Genomic DNA, 25773 nt, shown 5'->3' with positions numbered 1-25773 from the left:
ATAGTTTGTAGCTTTAGCACTTGCAAGTAGTGCAGACGTCCGTGGCTCGTGCAGCACAGGCTTTATGCCCCGCTGTCGCATGAGCTATAAATGAAACGGTGCCTGTTAGAATGGGAGAGAAGATAAGAGACGTCAAATCAGAAATGGAGATTTTATTTTTAGTTTGTTTTTCCTCTCTGCACATCAAAAAGCATCAGGATCTTTAGGAAATGGGAAAAGAGGAGGAACTTGGAGAGTTGTCACCGGCTGTTGGTCTAGCGAGTGCCATTAGGTTGCCCGCAGAAAAGTCATAGCATCCTCCTGAGCAGGATTTGAGTTAGAAAAGGCTGCCAGTTCACACCAGGCCAGAGAGGAAATAAAAAATCACATACACCATAGGCTCTAAAACACAACAACGATTTATACAACTAGGAAAACTTCCTAAGGAAGGCGAATTTATTTCTCCTTCCCTTCATCGTAATACTCTGAGGCTCTTCCTAGTAATTCTTGCCATACCGAGCGTGGGGGACCAGTGACACACTCGGGGGTTGGCTTTGTTTTCTCTAAATGTCTCTAACAGCATCTCCTGATGGTGATTTTTTTGTCATCTGAATTTTACAAGTATTTGCGGATGATAAATTTTGTGGGCGATTTACTGCTGTCGAGTTAAATCACCGCGAGAGATCGGCACGCTGAGGTCTGTGGGAAGTGCAGGAAAGCATCGCAGGGCAGAACTTCCCTTCGTTTTCAGTAGGTGTGATTTAAAACCTGAGCTTGATTTTAAAGTCCCGTTTGCCCTCCGGGGCCGACACAGTCTTTTCATCATTCTCCATGTGCCTGCAGGGAAATTTATGCCTTTGCCAAAATCCGACCCAGGGCTGATAGTCAACACAGTTCCCACTTGAGGTCTCAAAGAGTTCTTAATTGGGACTTTAATGATGCAGAGGCTTTCACAGGATTAAGTTTGTCTGTACGGACTCTAGTTTAAGTTAGAGATTTTGATGTGCACTTAAGCAAAAAAAAAAAAAAAATTAAAAAAAAATAATAAAAGCCTTATCTCTTCCCTCAGCTGCTTGGTCCTACCCCTGGCAATCCTGGCGAAAGCAAGCGTGCCGCCAAGGTGACAGTGCAAATCCAAGGAGGGGTCTTACTGAAAGCTCACGCTCTTCTCCTCCGGTTATTTTTCATCCCCATCAGTTCCTTGGCCCGTTTACTGCAGAGCCAGACAGGCCAGCACAGCATCAGGGGGACGTGGGAACCTGCGCCCAAAGATGGGGCGGGAGCAGGGACCGCTTTTTGGGAGAGAGGGAACTGTAGGAAGTGTAACGTGTGTCGGTGTCAGCCTGCTGCCCAAACCTCGTCCCGCTTTGGTTGGTTTGATGTTGCTTCTTGAGCTGCATCAGAAGGGCAGAGCAGCTGGCAGCAATATTCGGATAAAACAGTTTTGCATTATTCATCTCCCTAACTCCAAGTCTCTTCTACTTTAAAAAAGCCAACGATACGCAAGTAAGAAAAAACAGCAGAATTTTTCTTATGTGGTTCAGTTTGTCTTTTGAGTTGAACTCAAAACCAGCAAGAGGTATGTCAACTAAAATGATATATCTGCTAAATAATCCGTCATTTGCAACTCCAGTACCTAGATTCCATCATGTGTCTCGGGCTCTCTTTGAAGGGAACAGTTTTGTGTTGGGCTTGTGCATCTGTTCGTGCTGAGCTTCAGCATCTATTAGTGGCTACTCAAACTGGTTTAATTTAGCATTGAAGTATATTTTAATTCAGTGAAGGAGACATTTCTTTGTATTTTGCTTTCTTAGATATATTTTAACTTTTGAAGGCAAACTTTAAATGAGATTCAGAAATCCCTTTAATATCTCCCCCAGTTGACCATATCCTGCATTTGCAATATTTGTAGTGTTAACTATTTTATCTCAAGACCAGAGGCATTCAGACATTTCGGTGATGAAAACATGTGGCATAGAAAACTGGATAAATAACACCAATCTAACTTCTTATTTCCAAAGAGACTGTTAGAATTCAAGGGCAGATGATGTATTGCTTAACTAAGGTTGGGAGTTTCAAATCCATGGAGCAACTGTTGCTTAAAAATTATGGTTTTCTATATTACAAAATTTCAACTCAAGATGATTAACGATGTGTGACTTGCAAATGCCAGAAGCAAGTTTCTAGCAGTACCGTTCTTGCAAATTCCTAACCTTTGCAGTGAGACATCAGCCCTAATACGCTGCATCATGAAACATCACAGCATTAGGCTTTGTAAGTCAAATAACTTGTGCTCTGTCACTGGAGGCGAATTTCGTTTTGCAGTTTTGAGGTTGATGGTACGCAACTGTGAGTTTTTAATTTCGAGCGTGTTCTGTATACATTCCAGACTGTGAAATCAAAGACTTTGTAACAAAATTATGTTGTTTTTCAGAATTTCTACAAGGAGATTGAGCGAGAAGAAATGTATATAAGGTTTGTAATCATGACCGGTGACAAACTCTGCTTGACTTACCGTAGTGTAATTGGAGAAAATTAAGTCAGTCATATTAAGCAGTCACTTGGGGGCTGGAGGAAAAGAAGTCATGAAAAAACATACCTTTTCTGAACCTTCAGTCATTCAAAAGCTTATCTTTACTGAGAACAGTGAGCATTAGAAATTAGAGTCATGAGATTTTTTTTCTATCCCCTTTCTCCAACTCTCTGTTACATTATGATGAACGCTGAAACACTCATGAGGGTTGTCACGTAAAGGAAATAAATAAGTCAGAAGAAGAGCAAAGAAATAATTTTACTTCCTGGCAAGGTGCAAAATATGTGACTTGAGGTAAAAAGAGCTATTAAATAATATCCTGACTGATACTTGCTGTAAATTTAAAGCTTTCAGGAACCTTTCAAAATCTATTTTCACACAAAGTAAAAATGGTAATACATTGTTGTGCTTTTTGTAAACCTCAGGGTTCCTAGTCCTCTGTTTGTACGTCAGCTAAACCATTGTGCTAAAATGATGAGGCTTGTGTTTTTACTGCTATTTTAGGAATCTAAATACTATTCATGAATTTGTTCTCAGATGCTTGTTACCTTTTTGGAAGAATTTTCAATTTCACTGTCAACCCCCCACCCAAATTCTCTCCTATTTCTGATAACAAGCTTCTAATCCATCATAATGAATATCACAGTTCTGTATTTTCGCTGGCTTTTTTCAGAATACAGTTTTAGTAGTTTTCTGTGGTTTTTTTTTTTTTTAAATTGTCACTAAAAAGCCCAACAAGGAAATGAAGAGAATCCCCTTCCAGAGGTGTGATGACATCGAAGTTAAGGCAGAAGATGTATCTCTGTATCCATAGCTGGACAATTAGAGCGGTGTCTCTTGCACAAAATCTCTTTTGGATTCATTACTCATCACAGGTCATTTATATGTATTGGAAGAAAAACACAATAAGGATTCAAATAGCCCTAAAGGTGTCTGCACACAGAAATACCAGCTTTAAATAATCCCACAGATACTTAGTTACGTGAAGATAGAGTTGAACCGTTGTAGTCTTCAAAATAAATTATTGAGTAACATTTAAGAGGCAAACTTTTTTGTTTTTATTACTTGCAGGTATTTGTACAAGCTGTGTGACCTGCACAAAGAATGTGATAACTACACGGAAGCTGCCTACACCTTACTTCTGCATGCAAAGCTGCTGAAGGTAAACACCAAAGTACACTGCAAGTTTTGGAAATCATTTTAGCGGTAACCGGTAACTATTATTGTTTGGCACTCTCAGAACATCCGTGCTTTAAACTAATTAACAGCTGTGTGCTGTTTCTTGTTTCAGTTGTGTCTTTAGCACCCGTGGTTCGTACAGGCAGGGAAGCAGCTCTCCGACAGCAGTGTATGTCAGGTCAGGCTGCACTCATCTTGGTCTGAAACAAATGGGAGCACGGTCAAGTCAAGACCACAAGTTAAAAGTTGCAGAGCTGTAATTTAAATTTCTTTTAAATATCAACATGATGTAACATGGAAACATCTAAACACATGTTTTAGGAAATGGGCTCTCCACAAAATTGTTTTTGCAAAGGCAATACAAGGGAGTGCTAGAGACCCTTCGTGAGTGCTCCTGGGTATCTGTAGATTCAGGTTTGATTTCGAAAACTTAGAGAGGGATTCAAGTGGTCTTCTTTCCCATGCCTTTGAAAGGTATGTAACATTTTAATGCACTGTTCCACAGTTCATAGAACATTTAAAGAGACATGGCCATATTGTTACTCTTCGTGGAACATTTTGGTGTAACCTGCAGTATATATAAATGAAATGTTACCTATACAGAGTACATGTACATAAAGCATTTGAGTTCTTAACACTATATAGTGACAGTCAAAAATGCAATGAATCATAGAATGATAGAATAGTTTGGGTTGGAAGGGACCTTAAAGATCATCCAGTTCCAACCCTCCTGCCGTGGGCAGGGACACCTTCCACTACACCAGGTTGCCCAAAGCCTCATCCAGCCTGGCCTTGAACACTTCCAGGGATGGGGCAGCCACAATTTCATAAGCATTAATCTCACTGAAGAAAGACTTTCTGGAGAGATGAGTTTGTCTCTAACATGGAGCTCGTTTCCATGATTGTGTCACAAATGTGGCAGCATCTGCCAAACGTGTTCTCAGCATTATCATATGGAATGATGCTGCACTTAACAGCAGACACTTCTGTCCTGAAATCACATGTTTAATACTGCCTAGTCCTCACTAAATTACTAGCAGGGAGTTTTATGTTTAAATTTTAAAAAGCAGTCAATAGAAAAATTAAACATCTAAATTTGATAAGAATTCCTGTTTTCCGAAGCATTTGCTGTAGTCCCATTCTTCTTCCTCAACATCTCACCACCCACAGTGTAATCTTTCTCAAGGAAGACCTGCATCTCTCCCTGCTCCCCTTGGGGATGGTAGCACCCACGGTCGTATGGGGCAGAGCGTCAGGGACAGAATAATTGAGAACTGTGTCTTCCCCTTGATCTATTTCTCATGCCAATGGCAAGTGTATTGCAACCTTCGTGTTATTGCAACCTTCATGTTATTGCAACATTCTGTGTTATTGCAACATTCTGTGTTATTGCAACCTTCTGTTTTATTGCAACCTTCTGTATTATTACAGAAGCTATGCTAATTTTACCCCCTTTTGTAAAGGAAATTGATCTCATTCTGCGCAACGAATTTTTCGCAGCAATCTTTGATTAATCTAAGCAATCCCGAGAGAAACGCTGGTGTAAAATATCTGTTTTGGAAAGTTGAAAAGCGGAAGGTGTTAAATGAAACGCTTCTAACGGATGCACTGAGAATTACTCATAACTCAAAACTCAGTAAAGTGCATCTAAGCTGTCGTAAGACTAAATATCATGCGGAGCGTAGTTGTGCAATTTAAATTAAGACACTTCGGCATACATTTACTGTATTTTAAAATAAATAGAGGGTTATTACACAAGAAAACATCAGTGAGATTCATCTGGAGTGCAAAAGCACTGTAGCAATAGCTTTGTTTGATATTAAAAGCAGGGACAGTTGTCGGACGCGGGCTGCTGGATGCAGTCACTTCTTTGGTAATGAAATTTTCTGTGCTGAGACGTGTGTCAGAGAGGTGACGATGTGAGGAGATGGCCCTGACACCCTCCGTCACACAGACTGGGGCAGTCGGTTGCCTGTGGGCAGAACTTGGCGTGAGTAACTCGCCGAGTCTGTGGCTATAAAGATCTCTCTTATTCCCACAAGGGACGTAAAACAGGACTGCCAAATTGTGTAATACTTGCTTATCACGCTTTGCATGAATGAGCCTTTTGGAGAAGATAAAGCATTCATTCCCTTCCACAAGTGCTGTGTTTTCTGGAAAAATGATGGAAGGAACCGTGCCATAAGATGTCATTCAAACTTTTACCTGTTATGGCTTGAACTTGTTAGTCGATATGCTTTATGTGACCTTAAATTAGAGTTTAGCCAATTTTGCTTTTTCTTCCAGAGCATCTTCAGAGACTGTCTTAATATCCTCCTTTAATTTACCAGACAGAAATATCCGATTTTCTTTTCTTAAAATGCAAATCAATAGGAGATGGCAAACGTAAGGGTAGTATTTGTCGCAGGTTTTCATCAAGCGGATGTTTATTTAAAATTACGTTACAGTTTGGAATGATTTTATTATAAAAGTGTATCGATCTGTCTAATACAATATCCTGTTACTACCAGTAGCGAGCAGTGGATGGAGGAGCCCAGTACTGCTTGAGAAGCAGCAATATTGTGGTGTGTGTAACTTTAAGCACTTGAGTTTTGCTTTCAAACCTTGAGGACAGGATTTTCAATGACACTCATCATTGGCATATATTTCATCACATTGATTTTAATGGGATCACATTTAGGTCAAGACTGAGAGCTTTCAAGAATTTCACCTTCAGATTTGTGAGAAGGCTGTCTCTGTGGAGAGAGAGGCACCGTCGTTTTCTCCAGATCACCGCAAGCTGATGAGGCACACTTAAGAAAAGAGACTTCAGTTTTATTTTTAACCCATTTAGTCAAAATTAAGATGTTCAAAACTAGCATAGTTGCTTCTGTGTTCTTCTAAACAGAAGATAGTGGCTCTTCGTACGCTGAAAAAAATGTCATTGCATTACAGACCCCACGAATTGTGTGTTCCTCAGAAACACAGATTTGCAGTACAAAGTTGTTGAAGTTGTCTGCTTTAGCCAGACACAAACATTCTGGCCAAATTAAGTAATAAGTGAAATTTAATAACGTGTAGGGGATAGAACTGGATGATGTAACAGCAGTTCTGTGAATACATCTGTGAGTTGCTGATCTTCGGTTGAATTTCTTCTTTTCCAAAAGTTATACTAGTGTTGTTGTGGGCAGTCCTTCTTCTCTAGTAACTTTGATTTTCAGAGAAGAAAGTGAACAGTTCTTTAATTAATTTAATTTTTGAACTTGGTTTCTTAAGGCACCAAGTCCTGCTGGAGTACCTGTCCCTGTCTCTTTTTCAATCTGTGAGGATTTTCATTGGATTTAGTGGAGGTTTGTGATTTGATTTGGTAGAGGTTTGTGAGTCTCTAAGGTCTTAATTTCCTGCTAGCCCCGTGAAAATGCACAGCTAGGGAAAGGCAGGATCTGGTATTAGCGTCCTGTCTGGGGAAAAGACTCTAATATTGTCTCATCCCCATGCAGATTGTCAGAAATATTAGTGGGAGGAAAGAAAGGAGGTGAAGAAGAGGTGATAGGAATAGTGGAGTCCAGAGGTTTCAGTTGCATCTCTCCCTTCCTGGACACCAGAATATGCAGATGCAAGGGAGAAAGCCATTGGGCTTTTACTTGAATTAATTTCATATCTTTGCCTTGCTGCTCATCATTAGGCATTCGCTGGAAGAGCAAGACAAGCTTTGCAGGCAAGTTGTATAAAGTTAGTTGTGCTTTTCCGTGCCTCCAAATGTTCTCTATGAATTTTAGCCATTTAGTTTCTGTGCCTACACTCCTTTCCTTTTGTATTGATGTATGTTGGCTTCGAGGCTTCTCTCAGGATAATCCTGCAAGTGTTCATTGTGCTTCCAGCAGGTTGTACCCATCAGCAGGCCAAGGTCAGTCACATCAGACTCTTGAGGAGAAGAAGCCACTTCAAGAAACTTCTTTCCAGCTGATATATGTAATTACCCTCCAATTACAGCATTCAAATAAACAGTCCTTGTGCCCAAGGAATCAAAGTACATGACTAAAAAAAAAATATTCTTTATTACTGCTTTAGCTGTGGTACCACTTCTTTACATAAAAATGTGTCGTCTATTTAGCCTCATTTTACTGAGTATTTCATAACTTTTGATTTGCTTTCACTTTTCCTCTCTTTTTTGTATGATTTAGTGGTCAGAAGAAGCATGTGCAGCACATCTTACCCAGCGGGATGGATACCAGGCTGCTACTCAAGGACAGCTGAAAGATCAGCTATATCAAGAAATTATCCATTACTTTGACAAGGGCAAGGTAAAAAGGGAAGAAAAAAGTCCAAATACGTTTCATTGCTTTTCTCTCTAACTTACAAGTTGAATAGTAAACATAGTTTGCATCAAGTGACCTTCAGGGAGCTTTAAACTTGCTACAAGTTATTTGGAGTGCTTTATGTAAACAGTCCACCAGCTAGCACTTGAAGGTAATAATACTTAAAAAAAAAAAAAAAATCAATGATACATTTATAACTGCCGTGTTAAGGGTAAATATATGTGCATGTGGTGCCACAGAGAAAATAAAAAAGTGACACATGTAATTTAGGGAACTAACTTTTCCCAGCCATTACAATAGCTAATGCAGTCCTTCAGCTACCCTTATTTTTTCTCCTGTAATTCCTTCAGAGAAGGGATGTCTGTGGTTCATATCGTAAGAAGGCAGAAATATTCTCAGATGAGAATATTTCATTACAATTGCATCTTTAATTGCAAGATGAATTTCAGTTTGTTATTGCACGGTGGAAAGGGGAGAATGCCGGTGTTACCCACCCACAGAGATGAAGGGGTTTGGCTTCTTAGACAGGGAGATGTAGAGATGGGTCAGTGTTTGTCTCTTTAATGCACAAAAATGTTTAAATACAGAAGTAGAAATCTCTTTGTCACAATATTTCAGACATATAAACTTGGGCTTTTAAAAGCAATCTTTGTTGCATAAACGTAGTGCAAACAGAAATGTCATTTTCTGGTAGAACTAGAACATTATCCAACCAGCTCGTGTTTTCCGAGTGAGTTTTGAGCAGAATCAGATCAGCATTTTGCTAGAAACATTGCTTGAAAGGTCAAATTTTATACCTTATCTTAATGCAATATCTAGAAGCTCTTAATAAATGCTGCTAAAAAATATGATCATTCTAGACTGTGGTAGAGCCGGGTTCCACGGACGGGCTGCGTGGAGCTGGGGCTTGGGTAGGTGCCGTGGGGCTCGTGCTCTGGTTTCCATAGCCCACTTCTGCTGCCCAAAAAGCTTTTATGAACCCTTTAACAGCGAGTAAGGATAACCTTTTTAGAATGAGGGTCATAGCTGATGTAAAAGTATATTTTAATCACAGAATCCCAGAATGTCGGGGATTGGAAGGGACCTCAAAGGATCATCTAGTCCAATCCCCCTGCCGGAGCAGGACCACCTAGATCAGATCACACAAGAACGTGTCCAGGCGGGTTTGGAACATCTCCAGAGAAGGAGACTCCACAGCCTCTCTGGGCAGCCTGTTCCAGTGTTCTGTTACCCTTACTGGGAGAAGTTCTTCCTCACGTTTAAGCGGAACCTCCTCTGTTCCAGCTTATATCCATTTCCCCTTGTCCTGTCATTGGATGCCACTGAGAAGAGCCTGGCTCCATCCTCATGGCAGTCACCCTTTCCATATTTATAAACATTAATGAGGTACCCCCTCAGTTTCCTCTTCTGCAAGCTAAAGAGCCCCAGCTTCCTCAGCCTTTCCTCAGAAGGGAGATGCTCCACTCCCTTCATCATCTTTGTGGCCCTGCGCTGGACTCTCTCCAGCAGTTCCTTGTCCTTCTTGAACTGAGGGGCCCAGAACTGGACACAATATTCCAGAAGCAGCCTCACCAGGGCAGAGTAGAGGGGCAGGAGAACCTCTCTCGACCTACTCACCACACCCCTTCTAATACACCCCAGGATGCCATAATATTCCATTAATATTCCGTTAATATTCCATTCCTCTCTGGCAAGGAAAAGCCAGAAGTCGCATGTTTTTATTTTGTTGGTTTACATCTTTATGGCTTCACAGTCAGTCTTTTGTGGTGCTAATATGCAGGGGGTGGGAATTGTTCCTCCGAGCACCAGGCCGGTGCATTTCAGCTGTGGATTCAAAGCTGCAGCCCCCTTTCCATCTGCATTTGAACCAGCCGGTCTTACCGGGGTTGCCCCCCGTCTCTGCCGATGGCACTAATGAGCTGTTTATATAAACAGGAGGCAAAATGCCTGCTGCTTACTTTTCAGCCCGTGCCACGTTACCCAGCACGGCATCCACGCTCGAGAGGCCGTTGTTAGGCTGGATAACCGTGCTTAATTTGTTCGGATTCTACAGCTGGAAGTGAGAGAAAGCTCTGCCTGCTTTGAAAGAAACAGCACTCAAAGTGCTGGGCTTTCCCTTTCCCTCATGGTTAGATTAAAACAACTGAATCTTCACTATTCTTAAATTTTTTGGTGAGCAATGATACCGAAGGGACCACTCTGATTGCTTCTTCCTCTTCCTTTGCACAACTCAAATCATAGCACTTAAGTGATTTTTTTTTTTTTTTTTATTTTGTGTGTGAGGAGATTATTCCTTTTCAAAGCACTCTTTCCTAGTTACAGATATTTTCCAGTTGCTCCAGTTGGTGATAAATTTTCATATTGTTCAATGAAAAGGAAAAAAAAACCAGAATTCAATATACACTGAGAATATGAGCATCTTACACGAATTTTCAAATGTCAGGAAGCTCAAAGTGGAGGTTTCCGCAGCAGAATTAAGTTAATCCTCTCATTTGGGATGTTCTGACATTAGGTTAAATCAACTGCTTACATTTACCTGTGCAGTTTGCACATGTAGTCGAGCAGCTACTTAAGCTGTGCCATTCCATCGTCAGGAAAACATTGGAAATAATATTTACTGTGCATTTTTAGAAGACTGTACATCTACACTAACCAGTTTGTCTGTCTTTTATCGTAATTGCCCAGCTGTGTCTCTACCTGGCAATTCACTCGGGCTTGATCCCACTACTTTGCCTTCTCTTCCCATAAAGTTAACAAGAGAGAGCAAAAGAAGGTAATTTTACCCTAGACAGCTGTCGAGCTACTTCCAAGCTTTTACAGAAGCTCAGGAGTTTTGTTTTAAAGTTATTGTGAGACTGTGCGTCTTCCACTCCAACCCCACTGATGGGAAGGGGTGGACTTGAGAGGGGACGTCGACGTGGTTAGAAACATGATGTAGAAGAAATGATGGAGGAGAGGGAGTTCCTAAAAGGTGGCACTTACTTTTAAAACATTGGGTGTTTTTTTTTTTTTTTTAAAGGATGGTGTAGTTCAGCCTCTCAAAAATCATGATCCCTTTCTCTTAGTGGAGTTAATTTCCCAAGAGGAACGCACAGTGCACTTTTGAAGTGAAGACCAACCATGCGGCTTATTCCCTAAATATTAGCATTCATGGTGAAATGAATTTAGAGGAAGGTATAATCCTCCACACAGACTGGAATGGAGCGGACCTTTCACTTCTGAGAAATTTGTAATTTAATAATACGGAGTGTGGGCTTGTGCTGCAAGCAGGAGTGTGGGTGTCTCGTTTTGGCTGAGAACAAAATAATAACCTTCACCGTGAATATCCCTGTTATTTGTAGTTTGAGATTGATTTAAGATGCCTCATTTTGATTTCTTGTTTTTAATAGATTGTTCTTAGAAAGCTTGCTTTTTTACTTATATTTGATTTTTGGTCCTTAAACCAATCTTCCGTAAAGATGAAGTACACCTTTCACCTTTAGTAAATCAGCATTTTCAGGTACAACTTCGGCATCTTTTTGTTTTTCTACTTTATGGATTTGATTTCTGATGAGTGATACTTATCATTACTCTTCTGAGCTCCTTGTTTCCAAAATGTAATGTTGTTGCTTCCAGGTTTCCTTCGTATATCTCCTAGATAATTATTCTTCACGGCGTTGCTCTTTCCAGCCTCATCTCCATCTCTCTTGGCTTTTGCCCTTAAAAACCTTATCCTCACGCTTATCACGGCAGTCCGACCTGTCCTTTGGGCTGCTCTGAAGTGTTTGCTCTTTCTGTGTTTTGCTGAAGCGTTTTAATTTCCAACAAAGCCCTTAATCCAGGGACTTTACTGAAAATTGGTAGGTTAGAGTATCTCAGGACGAGAAGGAAAAATAGTGACGGAAATACAGTGACGAGGGAAAGGGGTGAAATTTCGCCCATGTGGAGCAGTTGATGTTAGTCAACTAATCAACTACTGAAGCCAAGAAATCCTCGATGTCCTTGATAAAGGTAAGATATCATTTTTAAACAGGTTTGTGTGGTCTCTGGAGCTGCGAAGGAAGCAGCAGCATTCTTATTCCTGCGCAGTAAAACGTACAAACCGCAACGCGTCTCAAGTTTGCCAGTGGATGCCGCAGTCTATAAATCAGTAAATGTTTTCTGCTGCTCCTTCGTAAATTGGAAGTGTTGGTCTTGGGGAGCAAAAAGTAAATGTATGAACACTGCTCATTTATTTCTGCTCCTCCCTCCTTCGCCACCCTCCCGGAAAAAAAGGCTTTTACTGTTTTACTGGTGCGACAAAACTCAAAATATTTGAAATTACCCAGTAAATGCCACTCTTTGTCTTAAAATATCTTTTTTTCCGGCTCATGAGATGGCATCGAATGGGTTTTTCTTCCATCTGACAAGATAGTGGTGAAATTCACTTGTCTGCCAAAAATCAGCGTGGGGCTCATGTCCAGCTCGTCTCCCGTGTCAGACCATCAGCCCATCCTGAGAGCTGTGAAGGACAGAGACAGTCTTCAGAGAGCAAAGATACGGTGTTTGACCGTGTTCCAAATGAATAGAGCAAGTTGTTTTAAAGGATATCCAACCATGGCTGTATCTGACACGTCTAGAATGCAATACCAGCAATAGAGAAATACTGTGTTTTAACATTTTATTTAAAATATTATGCTTATGTGATAGTTAATTAACACTGAAATTGAAACAGCTTGGAATGTCCCTCATACATCAGAACATTGCACGATAATATTCTTATCCTAGACTATTTCATTTTTACCAACTGTTAACTCAGCAGGACCTAAGGAATGTCCTGCGATCCTCCTTTGCTGCTATTAAAGAACCTCGAAACTAAATTGGATACAGCAGTTCTTTCTGGGCAACAAGCGATCCAGCTTCAAAAAGAAATTAAATTGCTAGGTTTTCCCTAAAAAGATCTCCGTCTGCGTCCCAAGAGTCTTTCCCATAAAATCTGCAGCTCGTGTCTACACAACTAAATTTACACCGTACCCATTTTTCTTACGGCTTCAGTACAAAAGAAGCATTTTCCTTCCACTATCGCCAGCCTCTCTCTCTGGTACACTCTCCAGATAAATTGTTTCTCGCATTAATGAGTTGTACATCGTACAAATCCTGCGTAGTAGCTCCCCGTACGGCTCATTCCTCCACAAGACCTGCCATGTCCTGGGCAAACCTGGGAACCCTTCCAAGGCAGGAAATCTGCGAGGCAGCAGATTGGGAGTTATTGACCTTCAAGAATATAGATTTCATTTATCAGGATCCTTTGCTGCAGCCATGCTGTCCTCACCTGAATAAATTTGCTCCGTAGTAAACAGAGAAATTTTTCAGAGGGTTGTGCAGGGGGTTTTAAACACACGGTTCCTGCTTCTGTTACGACGTTGGAAAAATTACCGGCTTCGGGTTTGTTTTTGGGGGTGTTGCAGGTGTTGTGGTCCAGCTGCACGAATGGCCCAGGGAAAATTCAGGTGGATAATGGACTTGTGGACCTCTGGAGTTCAGGGCACTTGACATTTACAAATTGAGTCTTACAGTGCAAGTTCTCGTTGTTCCTTTGGAGGATTGAACCGGACGATTGGATTTCAAAATAGAGATGTTGGAGTGGGGTTTTTAAGAGGTAGTAGCAAGCAAAAGTAGGTGCTTTTCTCTAAGATGGTTCCCTTGACTGGAGAGGGGCCAAGATAGAGGCTGGCAAAAATTAAAAGAATCTTTTCCCCTGGTGAGGCACTTTGCAAGTATGACAGAAAAAGAGTAGTTTTATTTCTTACCTATACCTGAAAGTGTTCCATTAAAAATAATGCGACAAAATATGAGCAGTATAACTTGTAAATAGCTGATAAAGAATTTTTAAGTTAATTCCAGTAATTTAAGCCAGAAACAAATGTTGATAATATCTGTGTTTTTTTCCTGTTCAGCTCCACTTAGACAGGGGAATGGTTATGACAAAGAATCTAGGATTGTGTGGTTACTGCCTGTATATTGGAGATAAACTAAATCTAGATAGTTTTTAATTTGACGATTCATTTTTTAGGATCTTAAACATTTATAAAATTCATTTTTAATATTCAGTAACATCTAAAGGGTTTGATCAGGCTGGGGGAGGCACAACGGAAACACAGCATCCACTCCAGTGTGTTGACAGTCTCAACTGACAAGGGTGGGAAGGGAAGAAAAAGAAATCATAAACAAGATTTAATTCCGCCAAAGTTTTCATTTAACTGGTGGCAGTGCTGTCCTGCCTGTAGGCATTGATGGGTACGCAGTGCCTTTGACAGCGCAGGTCTGGTTTTAGGATCACAGAACCACGGAATGGTTTGGTTTGGGTTGGAAGGGACCTCCAAAGGCCATCTAATCCAGCCGCTCTGCGGTGAGCAGGGACATCTTCAACTAGATCAGGTTGCGCAGAGCCTCGTCCAACCTGAGCTTGACTGTTTCCAGGGATGGGGCATCTACCACTTCTCTGGGCAACCTGTTCCAGTGTTTCACCACCCTCATTGTAAAACATTTCTGCCTTATATCTGGTCTGAATCTCCCCTCTTTCAGTTTAAAGCCATCACCCCTTGTCCTGTCGCTCCATGCCCTTGTGAAAAGCCCCTCTCCAGCTTTCTTGTAGCCACTTTAGGTACTGGAAGGCTGCTGGAAGGTCTCCTCAGAGCCTTCTCTTCTCCAGGCTGAAGAACCCCAACTCTCTCAGCCTGTCTTCATAGCAGAGGTGCTCCAGCCCTCGGATCACCTTCATGGCCCCACTCCAACAGCTCCATGTCTGTCTTGAAGTGTTGAAGGGCTCCACAGCATTGCAGCAGTATCAGCCATAGTCCAGGATGAGCTTGCAGTGATGTGACCCGCAGGCTGCAAAGCTGCAGTGACACCATGGCACTCATGCTGAGCAATACCAACACAACGTCTCAGCCCCCTTGGCTCCTCTCCTCCCCTCCTCTGTCCCACCACTAATCCAGAATCCCCTGCTTCTCGAGGATCAGGTGCAATTAGTTCACATCAAGTGACATACAGCCTTAGTAGCCAGCCAGTGCTTTGAGTTGCCAGACGTGCTTTGGAAACACGTCGCGATCTCTGTGCTTATTTGGGATTCAGTGGAAGAACTGAATGAGTTTGTTTACGGTGTCGATGCAAATCTAAAATTATTTAGACTTCCATTTATTTCCAATCTCGTTCAGCTCCAAAGCTGTTTGCCTGAGATCATCTATAAATATTTTCACGACGGAAAAGAGAGTGGAAGTGCTTTGGTTTTGGAGAGGGACTGGTTAAATCTGGAACAGACAAACAGAGAGCCGGGACAAGGAAAATTATGGTAACGCCATGTGCTTTGAAAGGAAAATGTGCAGAAGATGTTATGGATGACTGAATTTAAAAAGAAAACAGCAGTCAAAACGAAGAAAGGTTAAGTGATTGTGAAAGGTTTCACTTGCTGAGTTACCAAACAACTGAATATTAGTTCAGTTTCTGTAAATTGGTAATATATTCCTCTTCTGAGTCAAAATTAACTCAGGCTACTATGCGAAAATGGACTCCATTTTCTGCAAATATATCTTTGCTATTAAACTCATGTTAATTTTTGTTTAGAAATAAAAATATACCGTGTATCATCGTTCTAGATTAGATACATAATGCAGATGAAAACATTAAGATCCTTCCATTTGCAAAAATTGCGATGCAGAGTGCAGGAGCTGCCTTGTGATTTCCTGCAGACGTGATCCGTCGTTATGATGATTGTAATTAGTCGTTCCGATGTGTTTTTCATCTTCACAGCACTTTATAAACATGGGGTAACTCATGCTCATCGCAGTGCTCTTCCCTCGATAAATAATTTTATGAACCTTGTTGTAGAAATGAGAAAAAGCAAGAGAAGGGGTCGAACATCACGTGGAGCCGTAAGGAGAAATTAATGTGGGTACCAGGCTCTACCCCTCGTGAGCATCTGTTGCCTTTCTGGCTTAAATTAGGTCACTGCTCAGTCTCTGTTTGCCCAAGCATCTGCCCATTTGTTTTCTTTAGGATTCAAAAGCTCCTTTTCCTTCGCTCAGCCAGACCAGCACAGTTTTTGGCCAGTATTTTCTCTTCCTTGGCTCCGTTACTTGGAGAGCAGAAATCTCTGCCCTTTCTCCCTGCAATCTCCCGTAACTATTTTTCCCTTTGCAGCTCCTCATCTCCTTCACCATCAGCAGCTCCCTGCCTCTTTGGGCTGCTGCTTTCCATCACTTCCCTCTCAGTCTGCCAGGACAACCTTTCAGTCCATCCTTGGGTTTGCGGGATGAGTGGCCTCTGCTTGAGAATTGGCTCCTCGTTTCCAGGGAGGAGCAGGAACGGAGAGCGAACCGGTGGGACCCCAGCCACATCTTGCTTTGGTGGCATTGGCATGTTGTGGGGGAAGCTTACTGGGTATTCAGCCTGGCTGGGCTCCGATTGCCATTTCTTAGGGAAAAAAAATAAGATATTCTAGGTGCCAGTCTGGTGTTTGTGCCAGCAAATCACAGGTAGCTGGGTCCTGCCTGACTCCTCGGCCACTGCTGGCAGCAGTCTCGGTCGTACTGACAGTTGTATGAACCCTTTAATGTTCTGCTCTGGTTTTTAAAACAGCATCTAGAAGTAGGGATTTTCCTAAAAGTCTTATTTTTTCCCAAGTTTTCGTGAAATACTAATAAATGTGATTTCAACTTGCAGATCAAAAAAGAAATCAGATTCACCCAACATTGATTTTGGCCTTTGAGTGGTGGGATTTCATTTGTGTTGTTTTCAGGGGGGCTTTTGGTTTTCAGAGGGTTTTGGGGGGTAAAATATTTCTCATTCCCTGGTGCATTAAAGCAGATGGGAGCACCGGGAGCTCCTGTGCAGGATGGATACAGGAATCAGTTGTGTGTGTGAAGGGTTCCCCAGGAGTTCCTCTTCCCAGCATCCAGCTCCCACCATCTTTGGAAGTTGTGGTGCTTCATCTCAAACTCTTCAGGGAGCGATGGGGAAACGTGTTCCACCCTTTTCCTCAGCTCTCCTTCATCCTGCTTTTTGCAGCTGCAGCCATCTCAGTATTTCACCGGGGCAAGGAACATGTGGGCTGATGCTGAGAGGAGAATTCGGTGGTGTGCACAGGGGATTTAAATTTAAGATGAAGGGTAATATGAACCAAATGGATTTATAACTCATTCCAAATCTTATTCTTTTAATAAAGTGAGGTCAGCAGTGCCAGCCAAACTGCAGCAGCGGAGGCAGATCATCAAGTTTGATCTTAGATAGCCTGGTGTGCTAATTTAAGCATCTTTTTGGGTTTGAGTGGTTCTTTATGTTTAGAGTAGAAAAAAAAAAGAAAAATACCCATTGAAAAACATTCTTCCTGCTCCTCATTAAGATTGTTGCCTTCTGAAGAGCTGAAGGATATTGTTAAATTTCTTTGGGTCAGTTGAGACGGCTGCTGAATTTCATGGTTGAAGAACAAGAGAGGAAAAAGAACCAATGGAAATATAATGAATATTTGTTCAAAGCAATATCTGCAAATTGCCTGTCCTGTCTAATATAGATTACAGATATTAGAGGGGGAGAGAGGTGATTATGAATTATAATCAATCAACAGCGTTTCTCCAAAGTCCTAGGTGCTGGATTTCTTGGTGAGCAGGCTGTGTTTACACGTTGTTGGATGTCTAGTTGAACTGGCAAGAATCATTTTATTTCTGAAGCAATTTGATCGTTTTACCTGATTTGCATCAAGTAGAGGCGTGTGGGTAACGCTGCCACAGCTATTTGGCACGTCAGACACACAGTGTTTTCAGGCATGTGGCACACTGCGTTTTGGTGTGGTTTATGAAGATTTATTTTATTTCAATGTTGTTGTTTAACCAAGGTATGTAATTCAGGTTTTTGTTGTTGTTGTTTTGTGATTTTTTTTTTTTTCAACAGATGTGGGAAGAGGCCATTGCCTTGGGTAAAGAACTTGCAGAACAGTATGAAAATGAAATGTTTGATTATGAACAACTCAGTGAACTGCTGGTAGGTTTTTTTAATGACATAGACACTGCAACAATTTTTTTCAGAATTTAATTTCTAAGCTTTTAAAATTACATTGAAAATCTCTCTTATGACAGTAAAATGCAGAAATAGACGCCTGCTTTGGTTTTGTTGGACAAATGTTGATTAACTGGCTACCACTGGAGTGCCTGAAAAAGATTGATTTTTTTTTTTTTTTTTTAGCTGAAAGAGAAATATTTCATTAATGTTAAGCTGATTTATTTGGGGTATAAAAGGAAATTTGGAATTTAAATATAAATGGGAACATAAAAAAATCCCCATTCTCTCTCAAGTGTCTTTCCATATTCACGTTTCTTTTTTTAGGTATGAATAATCCCCAAGCATTCATGTCCTAGAGTCGGTTATTTTTGCCCTGACATTGCCTGTTTGTTATGCCTGCACCATTTTTTTCCTCCTGCTCTTCTCCAAAGAGATAAATGGCAGCTTCCACCGTCCCTCCTAACTTCTCAACCATTTCACAGGAGTTGGGAAATGATTCCAGTTTGGTTGTGAAAATTCTTGACTTGCAGATTTTTGATACGTTTTGCCTTTGCACTCACCAGAGCACATAGTCCTTAATTTCTTTGGATGATTATCTGCTTTCTCCCAGTCCATCTGAGCTGGGTGTTAGTCCGGTGTCATTGCACCCTCTTTCTCCGCTGACACCGATGCTCGGTGTGAGATTGGCTGGGAGCCATCTCCCCTGAAGCATCTCCATCCCCATCTCCCCAGAATCTCCTTTCTTGGGGAGGAAAGAATAAAGGTAAATACCATTGCTCTCAATTTTGTGGTTTCTTCACTCCCTGACATGTTCTTCTTTGTTTTGTCCATGGTTCTGTCCTTCAACTCTCCACAGCTGAATGTATCTCGTTTTTGAATGTCCTCCTCCTGTGGCATTTTAACAGTTTTTAGTGCCAGGCAGATTGCATTCATTTGCCTGGCTGATCTGGAGCCTGGTGTGTCATCGCTTTGTGCTGCAGGAGGTAAGGGATGTATAGACAGAGCATTCCTCAGGTGCTGGGATATGCCAGAAGAGTCTTCCTTGGCCTGCTGCCCGTGCAGCACTGCCTTCAATAGAGAATATGCTTCATTTCAGTGTAAAAGGAATGTGGTAGAGGTTGTTCCTCAGCTAGAAACGATTCTCATGTGTCAGATGTGATTATTCACCAGTGGGTAGCTATTCTGCAAGCCTCTCGTTTTTAATCTTGCATGTCCATTATGCCTGCACATGGGAACATGAACAGCTTTGTCATGGAAACAACCACTCTTTGCTTATCCTGCTGTCTCCATTTTTGGAGCAGAAGTCTGAATGTGCACTTTGTACATTGTAGCTGATAGCAGATAATACTGAGTTAGGTGTTTTTCTTAACACATTTTTATATTTTTTCTTACACATTCTTACCGTTTTTCTTACACAGTAAATATGTCATTTTTTACATTAAGCAACATAATTCCAGACAGCGTTATAAACCAGGTATGGTTCATGTGCACATGGAAAGTGTCTCCCTCTTCTAATAGGGGAAACACAAAACTTCCAATTCTCAGGTCAAACAACTGAGTTTATCTGCACTTTATTTATCAGGCAGAAGAAATTGAGAGAGATGTCATGAAAACTAGTACCGATGTGCATTGGATGTTCATCCCTAATAAGGCAAAGATCAAAATTCACACTCCTGTATGAGTCAGGTCTCACACACCCCATCAGCTTTTGTTATTACTGCTGCTGAATAGCATTAGCATGCTGGCTCTTCTTTTTTTTCCCCACAATAAAATTAAAAAAGTTTTTTGTTTCTTTCTGTTCTCCCTATTGTCTCTTTAGTTCAAGCAATATTAAATATTAGAGGCTAAGACAATTTCCAGATGACAAAATAGATTTGCTACAGGTGAACTGAGAAATACATGGCAGATCTGGGTCTTTGTAGTCTTCTTGCCATTTACTGTTATCTGTCGTAGGGGAGCAGTAATAAACCTCCCCTCAAATCAGAATTCATTCTCTTACAGAAAGTAATAGACTGAAAATAAGTTAATGAACAGATCGTCTGAAGCTGCACATTTGTTATTACCTCATCATTTGAGATAAAGATTTGACTTTGAAAACAGATGGCTTCTGACATGCGTGTATTTATTCTAAAAGTCGTATTTTTTCTGCAGCTCTCAACTGCTTACTTTCCATATGCAAATAAATAGTTGCAAACGTGGAAAAGAAGTGGTAGAAAAAATGTAATGAAATGTTAACAGCTGAAAACTGAAAAGTCAGCACCAAGGAGATGAGCTGGCTTTAGCGATACATCCTTTATCATTCCAGTGTTTCGGCTTCAGCCGTGTCCAACCAGGAATTCAGGCTGCCTTGCAAATTCTTCACCTTCATCAAAATTGGGAGTCTGGGTATGGAACAGTGAGGTTCAACAAGATGAACATAAAAACAATTGCTACAGAGTCTAGTATTTCAAGATATGAGCATATCTCTGATAGAAAGGTGAAGAAAAAGGCACAAATGGAACATGCAGAGATACACGTAAAAGAGAGATAGATCTTAAGTATAGGGCATCTCCTTAAAGTTTAGGTCATTAAGGTTCCTCCTATTTATTTTGCAGAGAAAGCAAGCCCAGTTCTATGAAAACATTGTGAAAGTGATAAGACCAAAACCAGACTACTTTGCTGTTGGATACTACGGCCAGGGATTTCCAACGTTCATAAGGGTAAGCGTCCACCTTTTTCCACAGGCAAGAGCAAGGTTTCTTGCTTTGGCAATCTCCCTCCGTTGTGGAGCACGTACGTTATTGTATGTCAGTGTGTTATTTACAATCTACCTAATGGCCATGGTTGGTTTTAGGTGTATAAAACAAACGTTGTTTTTCTTCCCAGTTTCCAGTATAAAATAGTTCAATCTTAGTAAAGAAGCTTTTTCTTCACACATATCCAATACTTTACACTTTGTCAGGGTATCACTAGAAATGAAGATGTACCACTCAATCCATAAATCAGGGTAATAACCAGCACCATCTGAAATGGTGGCATTTTTGCTTGACAGGTAGCTATAGGTACAGATATAGATACATGAGTATGGTAGAGAAGCCTTTTGTACGTGACCATGTTTTCATGTTAGTGTTCTTTTCCAGCATAGTCACGAAAATGAAGTTGAATATCAGAGGTGTGTGGGATACCTTTGAAAGCAATCTTTCATCCTTGATTTTCACAAGTCATGTGTCGTTTTATAACACGTGTCGTTTGGTTGATGCTGGTAACGTAAGTCAAATAACGTTGTAGATTTTTCCCACTGACACCGGGATCGTTACGGAGTTGAACTAGTGGCAGAAAAAGGGTGGGGATTTAACGCATCAGAATTGCATCTTTATTGTGATTCTCTGGACTCTGACACTTGCCAGTCAGTGATATGGAAATAACACGTTAGCTATTTAGCTGCTGTGCTGCTCGTTGTCTGTCTTAAGAGCTGAGGATTTTCAGTTTTGAAAGAGACTCTCTCCAACCCCCTGTAGAAGAGTTACAGTAGGTTAAGGCAGTTCAAGAGACAGAAGAATAAAATTATTACTATGATTCTCAGATTATTCTCTGAGTCCAGGAGACTCAGAGATACAGTCTCAGGCCAGGGGCTGGTCTTCCTGGAGATGAACCTTTAGGAGATGAGTTCCTGGTGGTAACTGAGTAATTCCATGTGAACTCTCAGATTATACCATAGTAAATACCAAGAGCAAGCCCAAGCCTATGCTGAAGCCCAGCTCACTGGATAAATCCAGGGAATGCTGGTAAAGCTGGTTTTCTCAGGTTACTTCTGGTTGGCAGGTCTCTCATGGTATATTAATAGTGCATATAAAGTATATATTTATGGTGCAGGAGAGTTATCTTAGAGCAACTGTCAAAAGTCCCTCTCCAGCTTTCTTGTAGCCCCTTTAGGTACTGGAAGGCTGCTGGAAGGTCTCCCCAGAGCCTTCTCTTCTCCAGGCTGAACAGCCCCAACTCTCTCAGCCTGTCTCCATAGCAGAGGTGCTCCAGCCCTCCAATCATCTTCTTGGCCCTCCTCTGTATTTAAAGACCAACTCTAAAGATATGCGAGGCAGAAAGGGTAAGAATTATTGTGGTGTTTAAAATACATGCAGAGTAACGTACATGCAACAGCTTTTATCAAGCTCCAAACAGCAAAAAATGTTTGTGGTACGTTAAGTTAAAGCTTTCATAAGACTTTTGTAAACTTTTTATTAATAATTTCTGAAGTTTTACCAGGCAAAGAATATTTAATATCCAGTAAGAAGAAGTCACTGTTCAGATTGACTAGAAGATGATTTTTGAAATTTGACTAGAAATTGATTTTTCTAGAAAATGATTGAATTAATAATTTATGATATCCCTATAGGGAAGGCTTGCGTTATCAGGAATCTTCCAAATGACAAATGTACGATAAAGTCCCTGACAACTTTGCAGAGGGGTTGTGGCTCTGAGTCGTCGTGACATTTTGTCACATGTACAGTCACTCTCCGCAGCGTGCACATTAGCTTCCTGGGACATTGGGAATATCCAGTGATCCAGAGCAATAACAACACTGCAAATTTGGCTTAAGTGCCTTGCTGATGGAGAAAATCCTCAATGCAAGCTTTTTCTTCTATTGCAATTTTTCCTGTGAATTACAGCTATATATTCACTTCTTAGGCATCTGCCCTTTTTTCTTTTATTTTTTCCCCAAATAGAGTATTCTTTCATCTACTATGCATTTCAGAAGGCACCATTGCAGAGCTAAGCCCGTCTGGGCAAATGTAAACTCTTCCAGTTTTCTGCTCCTAGTCATAAAACCCTGGTTTTACTAAGTCTGTTATAATTTTTTCACCAAGTGTTCATTTTTTGATGAGTAAGGAGGTGAAGCATATTCAGATACAAGTGTTACATCTGTATCAAAACTTTAATGTTTGATCAGTTGAAAATATGCAAGTCATCTCATACATTTTTCTGTAGAGTTTAATGTACTTGTTCAGTACATAAATGGACTGTATGAAATATATCTTAATTTTCTTTACTGCTAAAAGAAGAAACCAATACTTACAAGTGCAATATATGTAATAATTTAAAAGTTTTGCAGTGTGCAGACAACTGTACAGTGGCAGAAAGCTGTTAGACTAATGTGAAGTCTGGGGTGTATCAGTCTTTCTAAAAGAGTCAGTGTCTTTGGACCTTCCTCCTAAAATTGGCATCATTTTCTGTTTATACTTTTCTCTGCTACTCTTGCTTGCTCGTGTCAGTGCCTTTTTATAAATGTTAGTGTATAAAAAGCCTAATTCTGTTTATTTGCATCCATTCCACCATTAGTTGTGGAAGATGAATGAGAGGAATTAAACAGGGAGATCTTGGATTTGATAGAGGACATAATTTGTCTTAATGCATTTTCAGTGGGCACCTATTTTATAGATCCTTGAAATCATGTAGTTGGATCCTGTTGAATTTATTGTGATTTATACATAGGCCTAAAGGTAAGCAGGTGCTTAATGATCTCAGTTCTGAATTGGGGGTAGGGAAGTCCATTGTGCTTTATTGGATCGGCATTAAATCATAGAATGATTGAATGGGTTGGGTTGGAAGAGACCTCAAAGATCATCTAGTTCCAACCCCCCTGCCATGGGCAGGGACACCCTCCACTACACCAGGTTGCTCAAAGCCCCATCCAAGCTGGCCTTGAACACTTCCAGGGATGGGGCATCTACAGCTTCTCTGGGCAACCTGGTCCAGTACCTCAACACCCTCAGAGGGAAGAATTTCTTCCTTAGATCCAATCTAAATCTCCCCTCTTTCAGTTTAAATCCATCACTCCTTGTCCTGTCACTACACACCCGTGTAAAAAGTCCCTCTCCAGCTTTCCTGTAGGCCCCCTTTAAGTACTGGAAGGCTGCAATAAGATCACCCCGGAGCCTTCTCTTCTCCAGGCTGAACAGCCCCAACTCTCTCAGCCTGTCTCCATAGCAGAGGTGCTCCAGCCCTCGGATCATCTTCGTGGCGTCCTCTGGACCTACTCCAGCAGCTCCATGTCCTTCTTGTATTGGGGACCCCAGAGCTGAACGCAGTATTCCAGGTGGGGTCTCACGAGAGCAGAGCAGAGGGGCAGAATCCCCTCCCTCAACCTGCTGGCCACGTTTTAAGCCAAGGACACGGTTGGCTTTCTGGACTGCCAGCGCGTGGTGCCGGCTCATGGTGAGCTTCTCAAATATTTGTAAACTATCATTTCTGTCATAGCGTGAGGAATGTAAAATTTCTCACTCAACAACATTGGAGTTAACGCTTCTGAGATCCCAGTTCATTACTGGGGATACTGGTGTTAGGATTTCATCTCTCTTTTTGGTTCCAGAACAAAGTCTTCATTTACCGGGGAAAGGAGTATGAGCGCCGCGAAGACTTCGAAGCCAGGTTATTGACTCAGTTTCCAAACGCAGAAAAAATGAAAACGACGTCCCCGCCAGGCGACGACATCAAAAACTCCTCCGGCCAGTGTATCCTTGGGTTGCCCAGCAGCTCCCACAGCCACACTGAGCGAGGATTTCCGGCCAACACGAGCAGGAGACTGTTGCACTTCTGCCTTTATGGGTGTTACACTTTAATTTTGTTCTGTCCTTTCCTCGCGTTCTCGTTGAGCTGCCTGTTCTGTGTGATGGAAATTCCTTTTTCAGTTCTTAACCCCTGAATTCAGATATCCAGTGCTTTACTGTAAAGCCAAAACTGGATTTACCGTCGAAATTTCACAGGCCAGTGTCAGAACAAATCCTGAGGTGAGTTTTTTGGGTTGGGTTTGCAATTTTATCCATCTCCTTTGTAACGCTGGTTCTTGATCTATAACAAATCCGTACACAAATCAGGAGGATAGTAATTGTGAGGACATTTCATGGACGTTCTTAATATTCGCAGGGATTCCGTCCAATCTACTTGAAAACAGTGATCCCATAAGCATTTTATATTTATGCATAAACTTTTTTCCCAGGGTTTGGCAGCAATTCTTAAACAGCTAGTATTTGATTTTGATTGTGCTTTTCCCTTTTTTCAGTTTCTACAGGGTGAACGAAGTCCAACGATTTGAGTATTCACGCCCTGTTCGAAAAGGAGAGAAAAACCCGGACAACGAATTTGCGGTAAGAAAATAAAGGCAATAGAATACTTTTGGGGGTTTGCTTGTTTGTTCTCCTCCATTTGGAGAATCTGAGCCGTTTATTATGTTTTGGTTGTTGAAAAATAAATTCTAGGTTTAAATTTGGTTATTTTGCTTAGGAATTTAGTTAAACCAATTAATCATGTTCTGTTTTATACCAATAAAAAAAAAGGACAAAGCTGTACTTATGTTTCTAAAAAACAACTCTTTTGAGAAAGAAGTTTAAAACAGCTATACCTGAAAAGGTAGATGTCTCTTGCCAAAACTTGCCTTGCCATGAAGATTCCAGTCTAAAAAATCTTTTTGCAGTAATACCTTTTTCTTTTTTTTTTCCTTCCCCTACTAAACCATATATTTCATCTAATGGTCAATAAAACGCCCTTTGAGCACAGCTTGTATTCATCAAGACACTTAACAACAGGTTGCATCAAGTTGATTGCCTTGATTTTTTTTGGTAGACACCGTTTTATTCACAGGGGTTCTTGTGGGCGCAGTTAGTGATAAAGTAGTTGTAGTAATTAATAAGTTAATGCATCATTTCTTGAGCAATGAACTTGGTTTTCTGCGTAGTAGCTGGCTCTACTCTAGTCAATGTGCCAATAAATGCTGAGTATTTGGTTTCCTACTGCTAAAACTAG

At 41.0% G+C, this 25773-nt stretch overlaps 1 protein-coding gene across 1 annotated transcript in view; it reads left to right on the top strand.

The window, feature by feature from the left end:
• DOCK1 (dedicator of cytokinesis 1) overlaps positions 1-25773 on the top strand; it is a 316175-nt gene that overhangs the window by 253382 nt on the left and 37020 nt on the right. The window contains exons 36-43 of the mRNA XM_086616514.1: positions 2414-2454; positions 3584-3674; positions 7855-7974; positions 17893-17982; positions 20595-20699; positions 24344-24485; positions 24683-24761; positions 25034-25118. Coding sequence (XP_086472640.1) covers positions 2414-2454; positions 3584-3674; positions 7855-7974; positions 17893-17982; positions 20595-20699; positions 24344-24485; positions 24683-24761; positions 25034-25118 — 753 coding nt within the window. The remainder of the gene's footprint in view (positions 1-2413; positions 2455-3583; positions 3675-7854; positions 7975-17892; positions 17983-20594; positions 20700-24343; positions 24486-24682; positions 24762-25033; positions 25119-25773) is intronic.

Source organism: Tauraco erythrolophus, chromosome 9 (genome assembly GCF_009769465.1).
Source record: "Tauraco erythrolophus isolate bTauEry1 chromosome 9, bTauEry1.pri, whole genome shotgun sequence".
Lineage (NCBI taxonomy): Eukaryota > Metazoa > Chordata > Aves > Musophagiformes > Musophagidae > Tauraco > Tauraco erythrolophus.
This window is presented reverse-complemented; position numbering and strand designations above follow the sequence as displayed.